This window comes from Anolis sagrei, chromosome 6, assembly GCF_037176765.1.
Source record: "Anolis sagrei isolate rAnoSag1 chromosome 6, rAnoSag1.mat, whole genome shotgun sequence".
Lineage (NCBI taxonomy): Eukaryota > Metazoa > Chordata > Lepidosauria > Squamata > Dactyloidae > Anolis > Anolis sagrei.
In genome coordinates, this window is record NC_090026.1 from 24,095,071 (window position 1) to 24,112,291 (window position 17,221).

General features: G+C 41.4%; 1 protein-coding gene across 1 annotated transcript; it reads right to left on the reverse strand.

Annotated features, from left to right (window-relative positions):
* Positions 1–606: 606 nt before the first annotated feature.
* LOC132779508 (serine protease 27-like) lies at positions 607–16,234 on the reverse strand. Its single transcript, XM_067470504.1, has 5 exons — positions 16,231–16,234; positions 12,224–12,386; positions 8,744–9,018; positions 2,937–3,106; positions 607–927 (listed from the first exon to the last, which is right to left on the reverse strand). The coding sequence occupies exons 1-5, from the start codon at positions 16,232–16,234 to the stop codon at positions 637–639; spliced, it is 903 nt and encodes a 300-aa protein (XP_067326605.1). The 3' UTR covers positions 607–636.
* Between the last annotated feature and the right edge of the window lie 987 nt (positions 16,235–17,221).

The window sequence follows — 17,221 nt, forward strand, 5'->3', positions numbered from 1 at the left end:
TAAAAGCTGGAGAATGTTATTTTTGGATTACTTGTCCCAACCACCATAAACAGGGGACATATTGGCTAGGTAATTCTGAAAGCTGTAGACCAAACATCACTTTTCTATATTCTGGGATGACCATTGTTAATGGTGAGTGATTAAAAGGTGGCAGTCATTATAATTACAGTATCCACAATGCCCCAGTAGAGTATGGTGTATCCAGGGCATTGTGAGTACATGAAAATGACATTTTCCCAGATAATCTTTGCTGCTTTTCAGTAAGTCTGGAGCAAATTGTGAGAGTTCGGTAAAATGTCCTGTCCACCATAGACAATATCCCTGATGGGTTGGGAACGGCTCCTCAAGGTTGAAAACTATGCTTGGATGTATATCTTTAGGCTTTAGTCAGCTTGCACAAAATCTGGTTCTGTTGCTATTCTGAGTCTAAAAACAACAACATAACCTGTAAATCTGAGTTTCCGGATAAAATAATGCATATTTCTGTACACTCTTCTTAAAAGTTGAGTAGCTGACGTCTCCTTCATGATCTCATTGGCAAATATGAGTCTGATTATTTATTTCAAGTAGATTTAGCAAAAAAAAAAAAAAAAAAAAAGGAATCCAAGGAAAACCAATCTGTTTTCTCTGTAGAGTCTATTCCGAAGATAATAGCAAAACGATAGTGGCAAAAATGGCAGAGAGGAGGCTAAAACTGCCAGTTGATGCACTGCTGGTGGCACCTTTGTTGTTCACTGTTGTCCAATGGCCCCTGATACTTGTGAACTTCAGCTCCGGTATGACACTGTGAATCCAGGGTTGGTAAAAGGTGACACGAGCATAGACCCCTGGGCGGTTCTTCTGTGCACAGCCTTCTCCCCAGCTGACCACGCCAGCAAGGAGCCAACAGTTTCCCAACTGGCAGGCCAGAGGGCCTCCAGAATCACCCTGTGCAAAAAAGAATGTGGACAGATTATGAGAAATGTAGGTATGGCCATAGGAGGAGATGCTATTGTACATGAGAACAAACAATAGTAATTATGTTTGTGATCAAATCAGCAGTGGGAACCCTTCACTAATTTGAAAGAGGAACTGAGTCCATGTCAATTCTAAGGCTGATGGACCTTTGGCAGACCAATGGGTGCCCCACAGTCACTGTTGTGGCCCCCATCTAAATTCTCCTGAAAGGCAATGGCCCATTATGTATTTATTTATATATTTACTACATTTATATCCCCCCCTTCTCACCCCAGCAGGGGGACTCAGAGCGGCTCAGAACAGGCAGTATTTTGATGCTGTACATATACATAAATACAGTGCAATAAAGCAGTGATACCTTACCAGGCCAATTAGATCAGACACAGATGATCAAGACGGGTTTTAAACAGTGTATTTTAATATTGAGACAAATGTTTTTAATGTTTATGTATGCATCTAATGATATCATGTCCTGACATTGAATGTTTGCCGTATATATGCTGTGCTCCACCTTGAGTCCCCTTCAGGGTGAGAAGGGGGGGAATATAAACGTTTTAAATAAATAAATAATAAATAAAAATAAACATATGCATTAAAACTCAAAAAACAACAACAGCATTAAAACAATTATTAAAATCACGTCATCCAGAGTAAAATCCAAAGCCATTCCATTAGTCATTTCACAATTCTGTATACTCATATTGCACTAGCTTGGTCCCATAACCAGGTTTTAACTTTTTTCCTGAAAGTCAGGAGGGGGGGCGCTGCTCTAATTTCGCTGGGGAGGGGGTTCCATAGCTGAGGAGCCACCACTGAGAAGGCCCTATCTCTCGTCCCTGCCAAACAAGCCTGCGAAGAAGGCAGGATCGAGAGCAGAGCATCCTCAGAAGATCTTAACCTCCATGGTGCATTGTAGAGGGAGATACGTTCAGATAGGTAAGTTGGGCCGGAACTGTTTAGGGATTTATAGGTCAAAGCCAGCACTTTGAATAGTGCTCAGTAGCAAACTGGCAGCCAGTGGAGCTGTTGTAACAATGGAGTTGTATGCCCTGTATACCACTCCTGTTAGAAACCTGGCTGCCACTCGTTGGACCATTTATAGCTTCCGAACAGTCTTGAAGGCAACCCCATGTAGAGTGTGTTGCAGTAATCTATAAAGGATTTTATAGTATTACTAGCCATTCCCTGCCATGCGTTGCTGTGGCCCAGTCTGTGTATATGTGTTTTGTGTGTGTATATGTTTGTGTATATGTGTATATGCGTGTTTGCGTATATATATGGGGTTTGTTCCATGCATTGTAATGTAATTTTGTTTCTTTGGCTTTTAAAGTCTCTTCTGTTGTGTTTTTCAGTGTTTTTATAAGTGATGGTCACTTGTTGGCCTGATTTGGTGTCAATTCGTCCAGTGGTTTTGGAGTTATGTTAATCCCACAAACAAACATTACATTTTTATTTATATAGATTGATGGTGAGCACGGTGGCTACTATAAAAAGCATAATGCTCACCATGTTTTATATCCACAATGCCATAGAATGACATAATATTCAGAAGCATGGCATCTTGGGAGGGTGGCAGTAACAGAATGGAGGTCCTAGTCTATTGGCAATGAATCTCAGTAAAGGCAGTGGTCTCAGGCTGATGATGCTGTATCTGAATCATGTGTCCAAATTACGTATATATGGAGTTCTTAATCAAATCTTTGTGTACCACCCATGGCTTAATTTCTGTGATAGTCAAATCCTGGGATTCAAACAATTTCTAAAATCAGAAAGCTAAGTGTAATGTTATGAAAGGTGATGGAAAGCTCCACATGTCATTTTGTAATCTGAGCACTTGTCTAATCCTACAATCAGATCTTGGATATATTAATTTGGGGGATTACCATCAATTTCCCACCTGTAGCATCTGGGAAATGTAGTAAAATAAACATCTATTTCCCATTCTTTTCATAATTGACTAAAGCTAAGCTGGCTCTCACCTGGCAGGCATCTCGTCTCCCAGCCGCAAAACCAGCACATATCATGTCTCTTTTAATATCCTTTGTGTCTTCAAGCTCTCTGGAGCCTTGGTTGTACAGGGCATTGCAGTTGTTGGTGCTGATGATGGGAACCTCCAGCTTTTGTAGAGTATCAGATGTGAGGTGCCTTTCTGCAAGGACAAAATAAGAGACTGAATTTCAAGAGATGCATTGTGATATTAAAAATGGGAAATATGGAAACCAGTGTGGAGAGAATGATAGTTTCTTGAGATATTCTAGAACAGTGTTTCCCAACCTTCCTAATGCCTAATTACCCCTTAATACAGTTTCTCATGTTGTGGTGACCCCCAACCATAGCATTATTTTCATTACGTCTTCATAACTAATTTTGCTACTGTTATGAATCGTAATGTAAATATCAGAGATGCAGGATGTACTTTCATTCACTGGACCAAATTTGGCACAAATGTCTGATTCATCCATACTGGTGGAAATGGAGGGGCATTAATTTTGTCATTTGGGAGTTGTAGTTGCTGAGATTTATAGTTCACCGACAATCAAAGAGCATTCTGAACTCCACCAACAAAGGAAGTGAACCAAACTTGGCACACAGAACTCTCATGACCAACAGAAAATACTCGAAGGTTTTGGTGGGCATTGACCTTGCGTTTTGGAGTTGTAGTTCACTTACATTCTGAGAGCACTGTGGACTCAAACAATGATGGATCTGGACCAAACTTGGCATGGATACTCAATATGCCCAAATGTGAACACTGTTGGAGGTTGGGGAAAATAGTCTTTGACATTTGGGAGTTGTAGTTGCTGGGATTTATAGTTCACCTACAATCAAAGAGCATTCTGAACCCCACCAACAATAGAATTGGGTCAAAATTCCCACACAAAACCCCCATGACAAACAGAAAATATTGTGTTTTCTGATGGTCTTTGGCAACCCCTCTGACACACGCTCGCAACCACCTCAGGGGTCCTGACCCCTGGGTTGAGAAACGCTGTTCTATAACATAATTAGGTTGCTTGAGGAATTTGATCTTGAATTCTGACAAGATATAATGTGATCCTTACCTTTCTGCTACATGTGTGGATCTAAACATAGCAATTAATCTGATTTCCCATTTCTATGAGAAAGGTAAGTTAGGTGAACTTATGCTGCATAGAAGTCAGTGGGAAAAGTTAGTTATAACTTAAATCCTATAGCTAAAATCTAATCAAATCCTCCATGTTTTGATACAGTTCTCAACTGTTGCACTGTATTATTTTCCACAAGGATTTTGAGAAAAGATTGATACTGTGAAGGAATGCATACATGATGCAAAACACACTGCAAAATCATGTGTGAATAGAATGCAAAGGATATCACAGATTAATTCAGAAATATTAGAATGCAAAATTGGATGAGAAAAACTGCAAGATGGACTAGAAATGGAAAGGTTCGCATATTCACATGAAAGCTTTTAAAGTTTTCCAAAGGGAGATTTCTTTGTGAGCTGAGATTTATTTACAGATCTGACACCAACTGATTTGGGCTCAAAATGAGTAGGAGTGGCTCATTTACGACAAAAGGTCATTGTCTGTGTTTAGGCGTTTTGTGTACACTGTTAATCTTGATTTGCTAATTCATCACCAGCCAGGAGTTGGTCACACCTACTCTGACTGGATCTTTGGCTCTTTTGACTGGATCTCATTTTCTTAATGTCTGCTTTACATGAGCAATGTGGGCACACCTATGTCTTGTATTACCCAATCATCTCAATTTCTTTATTTATCTATACTCTCAAATTCAGAGTACCACCATGTATGCATCTCTTTCCAATCTAGTACTTAAAGAATCATATTTTATTGATGTAGAGATTACCTCCAGTATGAAGCCCCCAAATACGTTATACAAATAGTATTTTGGACTTCAGCTCTGACAATTCCTAACAAATGGTGAACTGGCAGGGGTTTTTGGGAGCTGAAGTCCAATCCCTGGAGGAGCAGAGTTTGAGAAACACTGCCCTTAAAATTCAGCAGGGTCATACTTAGTCGTACTTGGATAGGAGACTGACAATGAATGCCAGGTTTTGCAGGCTATTATTTCAGAGGAAGGAAACAGCAAAACCATCTTCTTGACTAAGAAAACCATATGAAATTTATGAGGCATCCACATTTCCTCTAATGTTGTAATTCTGAACTCCATCAACAATGGAATTGAACCAAACGTGGCACACAGGACTCCCATGACCAACAGAAAACACTAGAAGGGTTTGGTGAGCATTGACCTTAAGTTTGGGAATTGTAGTTCACCTACATCCAGAGAGCACTGTGGACTCAAACAATGATGGATCTGGACCAGGCCTGTAGCCAGGATTTCGTTTCGGTGTGTGTGTGTGTGTGTGTGTGAATTTTTTCAGGGGGGGTTTCGGGGGGGGGGGGGGGCTGAGTTTCGGGGGGGGGGGGGGCTGAGTCTGAGTGAAAGAGGGTCTAGTCTAGCAAACAGTTTGTATCATTACCCCAATACCCCGATGCATATAGGATATATTGAGTATGGTGATCAGATCATGATATGAATAAACATAACAGTTTAAATAATGCACCAGTAAGGCCTTTTCGCAAACCACCATGAGAATTTCGGGGGGGGGGGGGGGGGGGGAGGGGGGGGGGGGCTCAAGCCTACATGCCTGATCTGGACCAAAATTGGTATGAATATTTCATATGCCCAAATATGAATACAGATGGAGTTTGGGGAAAATAGACCTTGACATTAGGGAGTTGCAGTTACTGGGATTTATAGTGCACCTACAACCAAAGAACATTCTGAACCCCACCAACGATAGAATTGGGACAAACTTCCCACACAGAACTCCCATGACTAATAGAAAATACTTAAGGCCATCCAGTCCAACTCACTTCACCAGGGCAAGAAAATGTAATCAAAGCCATCCTGACAGAGAGCCATTCCAATCTAGACTGTCCAATAGTATCCAGACCATTCTATGGCCATTCTGTCATTGTTAGCCAATTTTTGGTGACGTCATGGTCCTCTGTAGGAGCCCCTGTTGGTGCAATGGGTTAAACCCATGTGCCGGCAGGAGTGAAGACCGACAGAGGTTTTAATCTGGGGAGACTGTAGATGAGCTCTCTCTGTCAGCTCCAGCTCCCCATATGGGGACATTAGAGAAGCCTCCCACAAGGATGGTAAAACATCAAAACATCCAGGCGGCATTGCTGATGGCCAATTCTCTCACATCAAAAGCAAACATTAGAAGCAATTTGCAATTTCTCAAGTTGCTTCTGACACAAAAAATGGCCCTCTGTACTTAGCTTTCAAGCTGAAAGGAGAAGTGAGTAATAAATCATTTTAAGTTGTTGTTGTTGTTATTATTATTATTATTATTATTATTATTATTATTATTTGATATACAACCAGATTAGTTCACAGCCAACAAGATCACTATGCTGGCTTTTGTATCCAATCATGTGTCAGACACTTCCCAAGTGTCTAGGATTGTGTGATGTTTCAGTGAATAATGCATACAGATCTGAGTAGGGTAGCCTTTTGCAGCCGACAGATGGTAATTTTATCAGCACTGATTGTTTTTAAGTGCAGACCAAGGTCTTTAGGTACTGCACCTAGTGTGCCAATCACCACTGGGACCACCTTTACTGGCTTATGCCAGAGTCTTTGCAGTTTGATCTTTAAATCCTCATATCATTTAAGCTTTTCCTGTTTTTTTTTTTTATCAATTCTGCTGTCACCTGGGATTGCAACATTGATGATCCAGGTGAAGGTTTTCCCCTGACATTGTCTAGCCGTGTTGACTCTGGGGGTTGGTGCTCATCTCCATTTCTAAGCCGAAGAGCTGGTGTTGTCTGTAGCCACTTCCAAGGTCATGTTGCCATCATGACTGCATGGAGCACTGTTAACTTCCCGCTGGAGTGGTACCTATCGATCTACTCAGATTTGTATGTTTTCAAACTGCTAGGCTGGCTGAAGCTGGGGCTAACAGTGGGAGCTCACACCACTCCCCGGATTCGTACCTGCGACCTTTCGGACAGCAAGCTCAGCAGCTCAGCACTTTAACCCACTGCGCCACTTGGGGCTCCATATATACTTGGGCTATAGTCAAAAATTTACCAGCTTGATTGAACCTGTGAGCTTACACTCCTCCTGCAGATCTCTGAGACTCCAGGGTCCAGTGAGGTGGCAGAATACAACTTGTCAACAGTAGATGACACAGTAGATGAACTCCCTCTTTAAAATGCCACTAGTCTTATTTTTTTTACAATGACAATATGTGCATTTTGGTCCTAGAATTGTTTAGGATAGTGCCTCCAATAGGTATTATGTTTTCATATTGATTTTTAAAAAAATGATGTGTTATTATTTATTATTTATTTATTACTTGCACTTATTAACCGCCGCTCTCAGCCCTAGGGCGATTCGTGGCGGTGTACAACAACATACAAAAAGACAGTTTACAATAAATCAAGACAGTAACCAACATTCTACTACTACAAACATCTACTTATACTAAAAATCCGCTTCGTCATATCATGGGGACATAATCATTCTCATAGTCGTAGTCCATTCCGGTCGTCATTTCCAATAACATAGCACTCAATTGAAGGCCATCTCGAAAAGCCATGTTTTCAGGCCCTTACGAAAGGCCAAAAGGGAGGGTGTTCTATTATTTTTGCTATAAGGGGCTTTGGGGGATTGTTGATTAACTGAAATTGCCATCTGTTGAAGGATTCATTTCTGTATTTCATCATGACATAACAGTGAAAGGCACAACGGTCCTGAATAAATTGACTTCCGTCCTCCTCACTGAGCTCTGTGAACTGGTATTGTCAGGGATTAACTAGCATAATCAAAGACAGAACCCAAAACAGTATGAATTCAATCAACCATAGCCATGGACTCTCATTGCCTACGGGCACATCTACAGCAATAAACATATATCATTGTTATAGAGCTATAATTGTCATGGCTTCCTCTCAGGCAATCTTGGGAATTGGACTTTGATGATGTACATTAACAGTAATCTGTGAATGATTCTTAGCATGCACCCTCATGCACAAAGTGATAATTCTCAGTATTCGATGAGAAGAAGGAATGAATATGAAGACAATAAAAATCTGCAGTACAGTTTCGCTCTAATTTGTTGATTGCCAACTAAACATTTTGCTTCCTGAGACTGGGAATCACTCTTCTAATTTTCGTGGTGTTGCAGGGAATTGGAATTATAGCCCGCACCAACATTTAATTGATGAAAATTAGGACCCATGAGGCCAAACAACATGAAAGTATGACCAAGATGGAAAAACTTAACAGACAAGTTAGGAGTGGCTGCAGCAGTGGGCTATTGTCTATTGGGAAGGGCAAGATCCTTCTACCTCCATTACCCTGCACTTTGAACTCAGTTTGCTGCAATTAGTGTAAGCCAAGGACAAAGCAGGAAGAGTAGAGAGAAACTGAAGAAGTAGGATGCCAAATCAGGACCGGGCTTTTTTCCATGTAAGGAGCAACCCGAGAAACTGCAAATCGCTTCTGGTGTGAGAGAATTGGCCGTCTATAAGGATGTTGCCCAAGGGACGCCCAGATGTTTTACCATCCTGTTGGAGGTTTCTCTCATGTCCCCACATCGGAAGCTGGAGCTGACAGATGGGAGCTCACCCCACTCCCTGGATTTGAACTGCTGACCTTTTGGTCAGCAGTCTTGCCGGCACAAGGGTTAACCCATTGCGCCACTACAATTGTAGTTGAAGATGATATGCATGCATTTTGGTTCTTCTTCTGCACTTACCTCTTTCTTGCACATCTCCCCAGCCTGTGACCCAGCACTTGAGTCCTGGTTGGAAGTTGACATTGGCATCAGGGACACAGATGGGGGTGATATGGCTGGAGAATTCCACTGGTCGATCCAGTTGTACTAGGGCAATGTCTCCACTCCTCATACCCCCTGCTTCATATTCTGGATTGGTGACAATGTTTCTCACCCCAGTCGTGGTGGAATAAGGACCTGGGCTTAAGAGTTTCAGTGCTCCAAGCAGGACTGTGAAATTAGAAGGCGAATCAACTCTAGAGAAGAGAGAAAATAAAAGATTATGGGGATTTGTTTCCTCCTAATAATATAGTGTTCTGAATGGATGTTATCACACATTTCAAGAAATGTCTTCACCAAATATTTTTCTAGTTTGCATTCAAAAATAATTTTTTAAAAGTTCAATTTATGTGACTGCGACAATGATATAAGTAAAAGGAAATGAACAGAATAAATTGACCAGTAAAGGAATACAGGCTAAAAATATTACGAGATCACCAAACGCAGCGCCCAAACAAGAATCCAGGAACATGAAAGGCACTGCAGACTACTCCAACCAGAGAAGTCAGCCATAGCAGAGCACCTGATGAACCAGCCTGGACACAGCATATTATTTGAGAACACAGAGGTGCTGGACCACTCTCACAACCACCATGTCAGACTACACAGAGAAGCCATTGAAATCCACAAACATGTGGACAATTTCAACAGAAAGGAAGAAACCATGAAAATGAACAAAATCTGGCTACCAGTATTAAAAAATTCTAAAATTAAAACAGCAGAGAGAAAAACAGGCAGGGACATCTAAGCACCTTTCATTAAGAGTTTGCTCCAGGCACAGTCAGCCCATTGTATGCTAATCAAGGTGGTCAGTTGAAAAGATTCACACCTAGCCCAACTTACAAAAGCCTCTTGTCTCACCCTGGTCAGTCCACAGATATATAAACCCCTTTTTTCCCAGCTCCAGCAGACCTCTGAGGAAGCCTGCCATAGATGCAGGCGAAACGTCAGGAGAAATGCCTCTAGAACATGGCCATGATGCCAAGCATCCCCCCCCCCCCAGTATTTATAGTTCGCCAAGGGCCGAACTATGGATTCTGTTGCTTCCTGACCCAGCGCGCATAACTGGGTTCCTGTTTCCTCCTTGTGAACTCTCTGATTTGTGCACTGGACTATGGACTCTGCTACTACCCAATCCAGCGCCCATCACTGGACTTCTGCCTTCTCTTATTGACTTTCTGCCTTATTGTCTTGGACTGTTTCCCTGCCATACTTTTGGACACAAACCTCAAACCAGGCTCTCCTGGGAGAACCAACAGCCTCAGCCTGCGCGTGCCTTCACCAAGAAGACTGCGATTATGACGGAAATGAAATACTTTTATTATCAAATATTATTGTCTTTAATAAACTTTACTGGGTTGGGGATGGGGATTCATTTATGAAATGTATGAAGTATGTGAAGCATATAAGATGTATACAGTGGAATATCATATAAAATGTACCCTGACTCCCCTCCCCACCTTTTCCCTCTGAACTTCGCCCCAGAAAGGAATGTGACCTGAGGTTACTGTGAAGAGGAAATCCTTTGTCCTCTAAGAAAACCAGTCCATATTTACATCTGCATGGATCCATGATTGATCCTATCTCGAGGCTCATTTTCAGAGCAGACAATGGGCTGAGAGATAGGTCAACAGAAACTCCGGTAAAAGACTGATTAACTCAACTTATGGTGTTTGTGAAGCTCCTTTGTCTGCAGGGCCCCCCTGTTTACAGAGTTTTGAGATCCAAATGCCATCAACAGCCCCTTTTCACATTTCCTCCAAATCTCATCAACGAACCAGGAAGCTCTTTGTTCCTCCTGTCTGCCACCCCGCTGACAAACACAAAGGCTCGGAAATCAGCTGGCGATGCCTCCCGGGCATCCCGCCTCCCCTGAGCTGTCAAGCTGAGTCCCGCCTCCTGTCTGCCTCCATCTTCGGAGGCGCTAGGAAGGCGCCGATTGGCCCCCTGGAGGCAGCAACGCTTGTTGATTGGTCAAGAGGCAGGGCGTACAGCCAAGCCTCCTCCCAGCTGTTCCAGGGCCAGCCAATCAGGGCGAAGGCAGCTGACGGAAGGCGGGCGGGAGTTTCAAACTGTTTTTCCTTTGTTCTGACAATATAAAAATGCCTGTAACTTCTGTGAATGTATGCTTGTATGTGAACTATCACTGCAATCGCATCCTTTTCAGCTGAATCGCAGAAATAAACGCTTCGGTCACTGGATACCTCTTCAGCCTTTGGTGAGATTAATTCTTAATATTTTGCGCTTTGGATTGGCTTTCGCTGGCTGCTCACCGAGGTCAAAAGACCCCCTTAGCGGTCTTCAGGGATCTCCCCCGCTGGGAGAGCCCCACAAAAGAGCTCGATAACAGCCATATAGCCCGAAAAAACCCACAAGAACTGAGTGATTCCGGCCATGAAAGCCTTCGACAATACATTATTATGAGATCACTTATCAGGGCCTTTGAGCTTATGTTGCTGCTATGATGCACAACCAGGTTAGTGAACTGGTTTGTGTGTGTGTGTGTGTGTGTGCCAGGAGTGACTTGAGAAACTGCAAGTTGCTTCTTGTATGAGAGAATTGGCCATCTGCAAGAACATTGCCGAGAGGATGTCTGGATGTTTTACCATTCTGTGGGAAGCTTCTCTCATGTCCCCGTATGGGAAGCTGGAGCTGACAGATGGGAGATCATCCTGCTCCCTAGACTCGAACCACTGACCTTTTGGTCAGCCATCCTGCCGACACAAGGCTTTAACCCACTGCACCACCGGGGGCTCCTTAGTGAATTGTGATCATGCAGAACAAGGCACTGTGCAATAAAGGTCTGATAAGCCTAGCTGCATATAAATGTTGTCCAAAGGAGCCATTCATTTTTGCGTTAGTTCATTTATGATTGTGTACATTTCCAGCAGAATGCCATCCAAATGAAACAGTAGCTAGTGAATAGTGAGTTAATTAAAATGATTTTAGCTTGTATTGTCGAAGGCTTTCATGGCCGGAATCACTGGGTTGTTGTAGGTTTTTTTCAGGCTATATGGCCATGGTCTAGAGGCATTCTCTCCTGACGTTTCGCCTGCATCTATGGCAAGCATCCTCAGAGGTAGTGAGGTCTGTTGGAACAGTTCCAACAGTTCCAACAGACCTCACTACCTCTGAAGGTCTTATGTCCCCAATTTCAGTGGGACCCAAGTGAAACTAACCCAAAATAGGTCAGACAATGAATATCACAAGTTATATTGATTATAATTGTAATGTTATGTATTGTTAAATTGTATTATATAAAATGCTGTTCTGTCAGATTTATGAAACACAAAATTAATGTGAAATTTTCAGTATTGACAACTTGAAGTTCACTTTAGAACATGTATATATGATGTTCAGGAGGATCAAAGAACACCGAGAAGGTACCAAGTTAATACTCACAGTTTAAAGCAATGCGAGGCTGTGACAACCCATTGATCACTGATGAGGGACCCTCCACAGTGGTGTTCCCCATTCAGTTTGATGCTGACCTGCCAAGGCCATTCTCCATCCTGGGAATCCTTCCCTCCTACGACCCGGTTCAGAAAACCCTGTCTTCCACATACTGAAAAAGAGATTGTTATCAGTTTAGGTCTGGCTATTAACTAGTGCTGGCTTAATCTATGGCTATTAACAGTAGTAGATGGAACATTCGCGTTCTAGGAAACAGAAAACAGGGAGGATGGAAGAGTGATGTCTAGAAAAGATGGCTTTAACATGACTCTAATAGATTTTTAAAATGATTTTAATGTGTACAAGGAGGGACATGTAACAACAAATTGCAGTTTAAAATGTTCTTGTTCAAGACACATCTACGTCTTTCTCAGACTTGCGGAATTCTTAATCTTATGTGTGAATGGTGTCAGTTTGCCTACAAAAGATTCAAATACAATTGACAGATGTGTTGGGTGCTGTGCTAACAACAAATGTGTTCTTAGGCAATACAGTTTGGACATCCCTTATCTAGAATCCCAAATCTGAAATTATCCACATGGGTAGCTGAGATTGTTCCACCTTTGTTTTCTGGTGGTTTAGTGTACACAAACTTTGTTTTGTGTATAAAAATATTTTATAAAATTACCTTTAGTCTATGTGTATTAGGATGTATATCCAACATAAATGAATGCCATGCTTATATTTGCATCCCATTTCCAGATTATGTACATGTATGCAAATGCAGGTATTCCAGACTTCAAAAAGAACTGAAATCTCAAACATTTCTGGCCCAAAGAATTTGGGATAACATCAACGTTTATTTTGTTTTTAGGGCATATAATACTAGTTTTGTGAAGCCATAGAGTTATATGTAGAGCTAGTAAATTACGTTTCCTATTCCCATTCTGTTTCTTTAGACCAGTGGTTCCCAACCTTTTTTGACCAGGGACCACTTTGATCAGGGACCACTTTGACCAGGGACCACTTGACCAGGAACCACTTTGACCAGGGACCACTTGACCAGGGACCACTTTGACCAGGAAACACTTTGATCAGGGACCACTTGACCAGGAACCACTTTGATCAGGACCACTTAACCAGGGACCACTTTGGCCAGGGGGCACTTGACCAGGAACCACTTTGACCAGGGACCACTTGACCAGAGACCACTTTGACCAGGGGCCGATGTCCAGCATTAGTACCAAAAGGGTAACAAATCAGTTTTTGGTCAACTTTAGATTCAGTTTGGTTATTTGGGGTGCTGATTCAGAAAATTGCATTGGATAGTCTACATCAGCTCTAGTTTCTAATACAGAACATATCTCATTCAGTAGTTGCCAGTTGCTCATCCACAGAAAACCATATTTAATAATCTAGAGTTGATGTGGTAGCAGTAATGTTTTGTGAGTAGTCAGCCTCCTCCCCTCCCGACATCATTGCCTTGGCACTATAAAAGGGTTTCGTGAGACCAGTTGCTCCTGTTGCCACATGATTTTGAGGCAACAGTGTAGTAATGGTGAGGCTGCGGACCATATTTTCATGCTTGCGGACCACTGGTGGTCCATGGACCACAGGTTGGGAACCACTGCTTTAGACCATCTTTGGGCATTTGGATGAGACAATAACAAACCTAATAATAACCAGCTTAAGAAATCACACAAACAAATGTGAATTGTACACACCTCTGCTAGCAGAACTTAGCTGGGTATCTAAATGGGGAAAAAAAAATAAGTCAGAACTGTAGTAACATCATACAAATCGGAATCCAAATGAAGAATTTTGTCATAATTGGCATTGAGCTTTTGGTTTGTGATAATCATAGATGGATGATCAAGTTACTATATTGTGTGAAAAGATAAGTGATTTTCTTCCAGCAAATTTTAGTGTTGCTCTCAAAGTTATATCTCATTAGCTATCAGTTGAAATTTGTTCAGTACAGTGTTTAATCTTCCAAAAAGGGTTCACAAAACCTCCTGTTTCCCCTCACAATCTCAGGAATTTTACCAACTGTATCATGGAGAGCCCTTTTCTGATCATTTTTAATATCAAGAATTTTAACAGCAGCACCATAACCCCTCTTTTGTTTCCTCAACGTTTTCCTTCTTGTTTTAGGAAGCTTACCAACAATGACAAATGGCATTCTCTCCTGTTTCCCAATAATTATTATTATCGTGTCAGATCTTTTGTTTGTATAAAGTTCTTCTACCATTTGGAATTTCAAATTAAAAATGGCCACAACAACTCGAATGACAAGCAAAACCACAGTAAAAAATATTAAAGGATCTATCACAATGTCCTGATGATTGGAAGATCCCTTTTTTCTAGAAGCTGTCCCTTTGGAAATTTCCAATGAAACTGGGAACTAAATCTCAATGCCAACCAAAATATCCTTGAGGCATCTAGCATAAGGACCAAGGGAGATATGGATTCAGTATTTAAACGTTCAGTTGTCATTTGAAGTTGGCTTTTTGGGCCTCCAAAGGCTAGATTTGAACCACCACCTCAGTAACTTAGGCGAAACCTCACACATTGACTTATTTGCATCCATATTTTCTGAACAAAGAGACTCCTTCCTCGGATTGCTTTGAAAACCTTGAAATGTATATATTAAACAAAAGAATGACAACAGAGAACTCTATGTTCCTCTTTTTGACTTATTAGATTGAAAGGCTTTGATTCAGAACTATCCCAGGAATGAAAGACATAGGAAACTGTCTCATTGTTTTCTTTTAAAGGTATGTGACTTCCTTGATTTGGGTAACGCAACAAAAGATTAAAGGCTGTCTCATCATTCTGACTTTTAAGTCTGTATTGCACAGTTAATGGTGGAAATTAAGTAAAGAAAAAAAAACCCTCATGCACTTAATTGTCAAATTTTAGATAATCTAAACACACCCTAGGTCAGTGATGGGCAACCCTTTGAGCTTGGTGTGTCAAAACTCGCCAAAAAACTGAGCATAACTCAGGTGGGGTGTCACTTTGAGAGAAAAAAACACCAATATAACAAAATATATTATTGCAATATATAACTGTATTTAATAAACCAAAAAGCTAATTATTTAACTTACCTGCTTTTTTCTATAATGCCTTATATCTCGGCATTATAGAAAAATGCTGGTGCAGGAGCTGAGGATGAAATGTCCTTCTCAGGATGTGGCCCCATTCTTCTGTGTATGTGGCCGCATGCGGCCGCGTGTCATCGAAAATAGCTATGCGTGTCAGTGCTGACACATGTGTCATAGGTTCGCCATCATGGCCCTAGGTGGCCCCAGTGACACAGCAGGTTAAACCACTGAGCTACTAAGCTTGCTGACTGAAAGGTCGGTGGTTCGAATCCAGTGAGCAATGTGAGCTTCCACTGTTAGCCCCAGCTTTTGCCAACCTAGCAGTTCGAAAGTATACAAATGTGAGAAGAACAATAGGTACTGTTTGGGCAGGAAGGCAACACCGTTCCATGCAGTCATGCCAGCCACATGACCTTGGAGGTGTCTATGGACAACACCAGCTCTTCGGTTTAGGAATGGAGATGAACATCAACCCTCAGAGTCAGAGATGACAAGACTTAATGTCAGGGGAAAACCTTTAACTTTGCTAAACGCACCCTAAAATTAAGTTGAGTTAGAAAATTCTGTGAAAGTACAGTGATTTATCTTTTCTAATCTCGGGAAAGCTGGGCTTCCAAGAACTGTCCGGTAAAGCTATGTCTGGCATGCCTTTTACTACTGGGTAAATCTGTTTATTGAAATAAACATACAACAATATGACCCCCTTATCCACATACTTGATCCCCACGGTTTCATTGACCCTTGTTCCCAAAAATAGTGTCCTGAAAGCATTTATATGCTTTTCTAGATCATCCAGTGCAATGCTATGGTATGTTTCTGGCATACATATAGCCAAAATATGGGGTCTGCTATTATCCCGATTTTCAAGTATCCCTCCCAAGGATGTGAGGGTCATATTATACTACTTACCCATCAACACTTCCAAGAATATCAGCAAAACCAATCCCATGAATCTCCTTCCCAACAATGCTTGTTCTTGGTGTTTCATAGTGGTGTTCTTGCTTTCTTCTTTTCTTATAGCAAGGGAAAGGTAGATAATAGCACTCTCCCAAAATTAGAACCACCTTGTAGCACATTAATGTACAGTGCAAGCTTTGGATACTTATATTATATATATATCCCAAAAGGGTGTGTTCAGCACTGGGAAGACTGCCAGATCTCAGTGCCCGCCTCCTGGGCATGTTACGAAACCTGTTGGTAAATACAACTTGACAGTGCTCCTTTCTGTCTTCCAAACTTTACCATTTCCTTCTTTCTAATTCTAATGTTCATAGGGATGTGAAGACCTAGAGCTCATGTTCTGGTAAAAGCTCTTACCACTATTTTAAACTGGTGGGAAAATGGAAAAATCTTCCTGGTGGTTGGGGGCTTCCATGCTAGCTGAGAAGTGAATCTATGCTGGATTTTAGTCTGAACTTTGCAGGTGCTTTTCAAAGTGCTGAACCTACTTTGAGGATGTGTTGCTTAGTACCTTAGGTAGTTCCTTTAAAACTGAGGCATAAACTTGAATTTCCCACTTCAGGCATGGAAGTCACTACTTGACACTTTCGTCATTGTTAATAGTAACCCACAGAACTTGCAAATATTACTTTTTAAAAGAAACTCTCAGACCTTAATATCCCTTATTAATTCCCTCAAGTGTTGTCATTCAAGTATGGAACTTGGAAAACATGTGAGATGGGGATCCAAATTTCCCAACTTAATAATATGATTGTACGAGGGATATCCGGAAAGTAAGGTTACAAGATTTTTTTATAATACAAATGGATATCTCTATATATAATAAAAGTGAATGTTTGTATTATGTATGTTTGTTTGTTCGTATGTATGTGGAGGTGTATGTGGCAGCTTTCTGATTGGCTGCCACTTTCACAGTCCACTGTAACCAGCATGGGTGATG

What these genes read in the sequence shown, in the direction of transcription:
- LOC132779508 (XM_067470504.1), bottom strand. An exon ending in GCCTCGCATTGCTTTAAACT is followed by an intron (nt 9,019 to 12,223) that starts GTGAGTATTAAC and finishes TCTCTTCTCTAG; the next exon opens with AGTTGATTCGCCTTCTAATT. An exon ending in GGAGACGAGATGCCTGCCAG is followed by an intron (nt 928 to 2,936) that starts GTGAGAGCCAGC and finishes TTTTTTGCACAG; the next exon opens with GGTGATTCTGGAGGCCCTCT.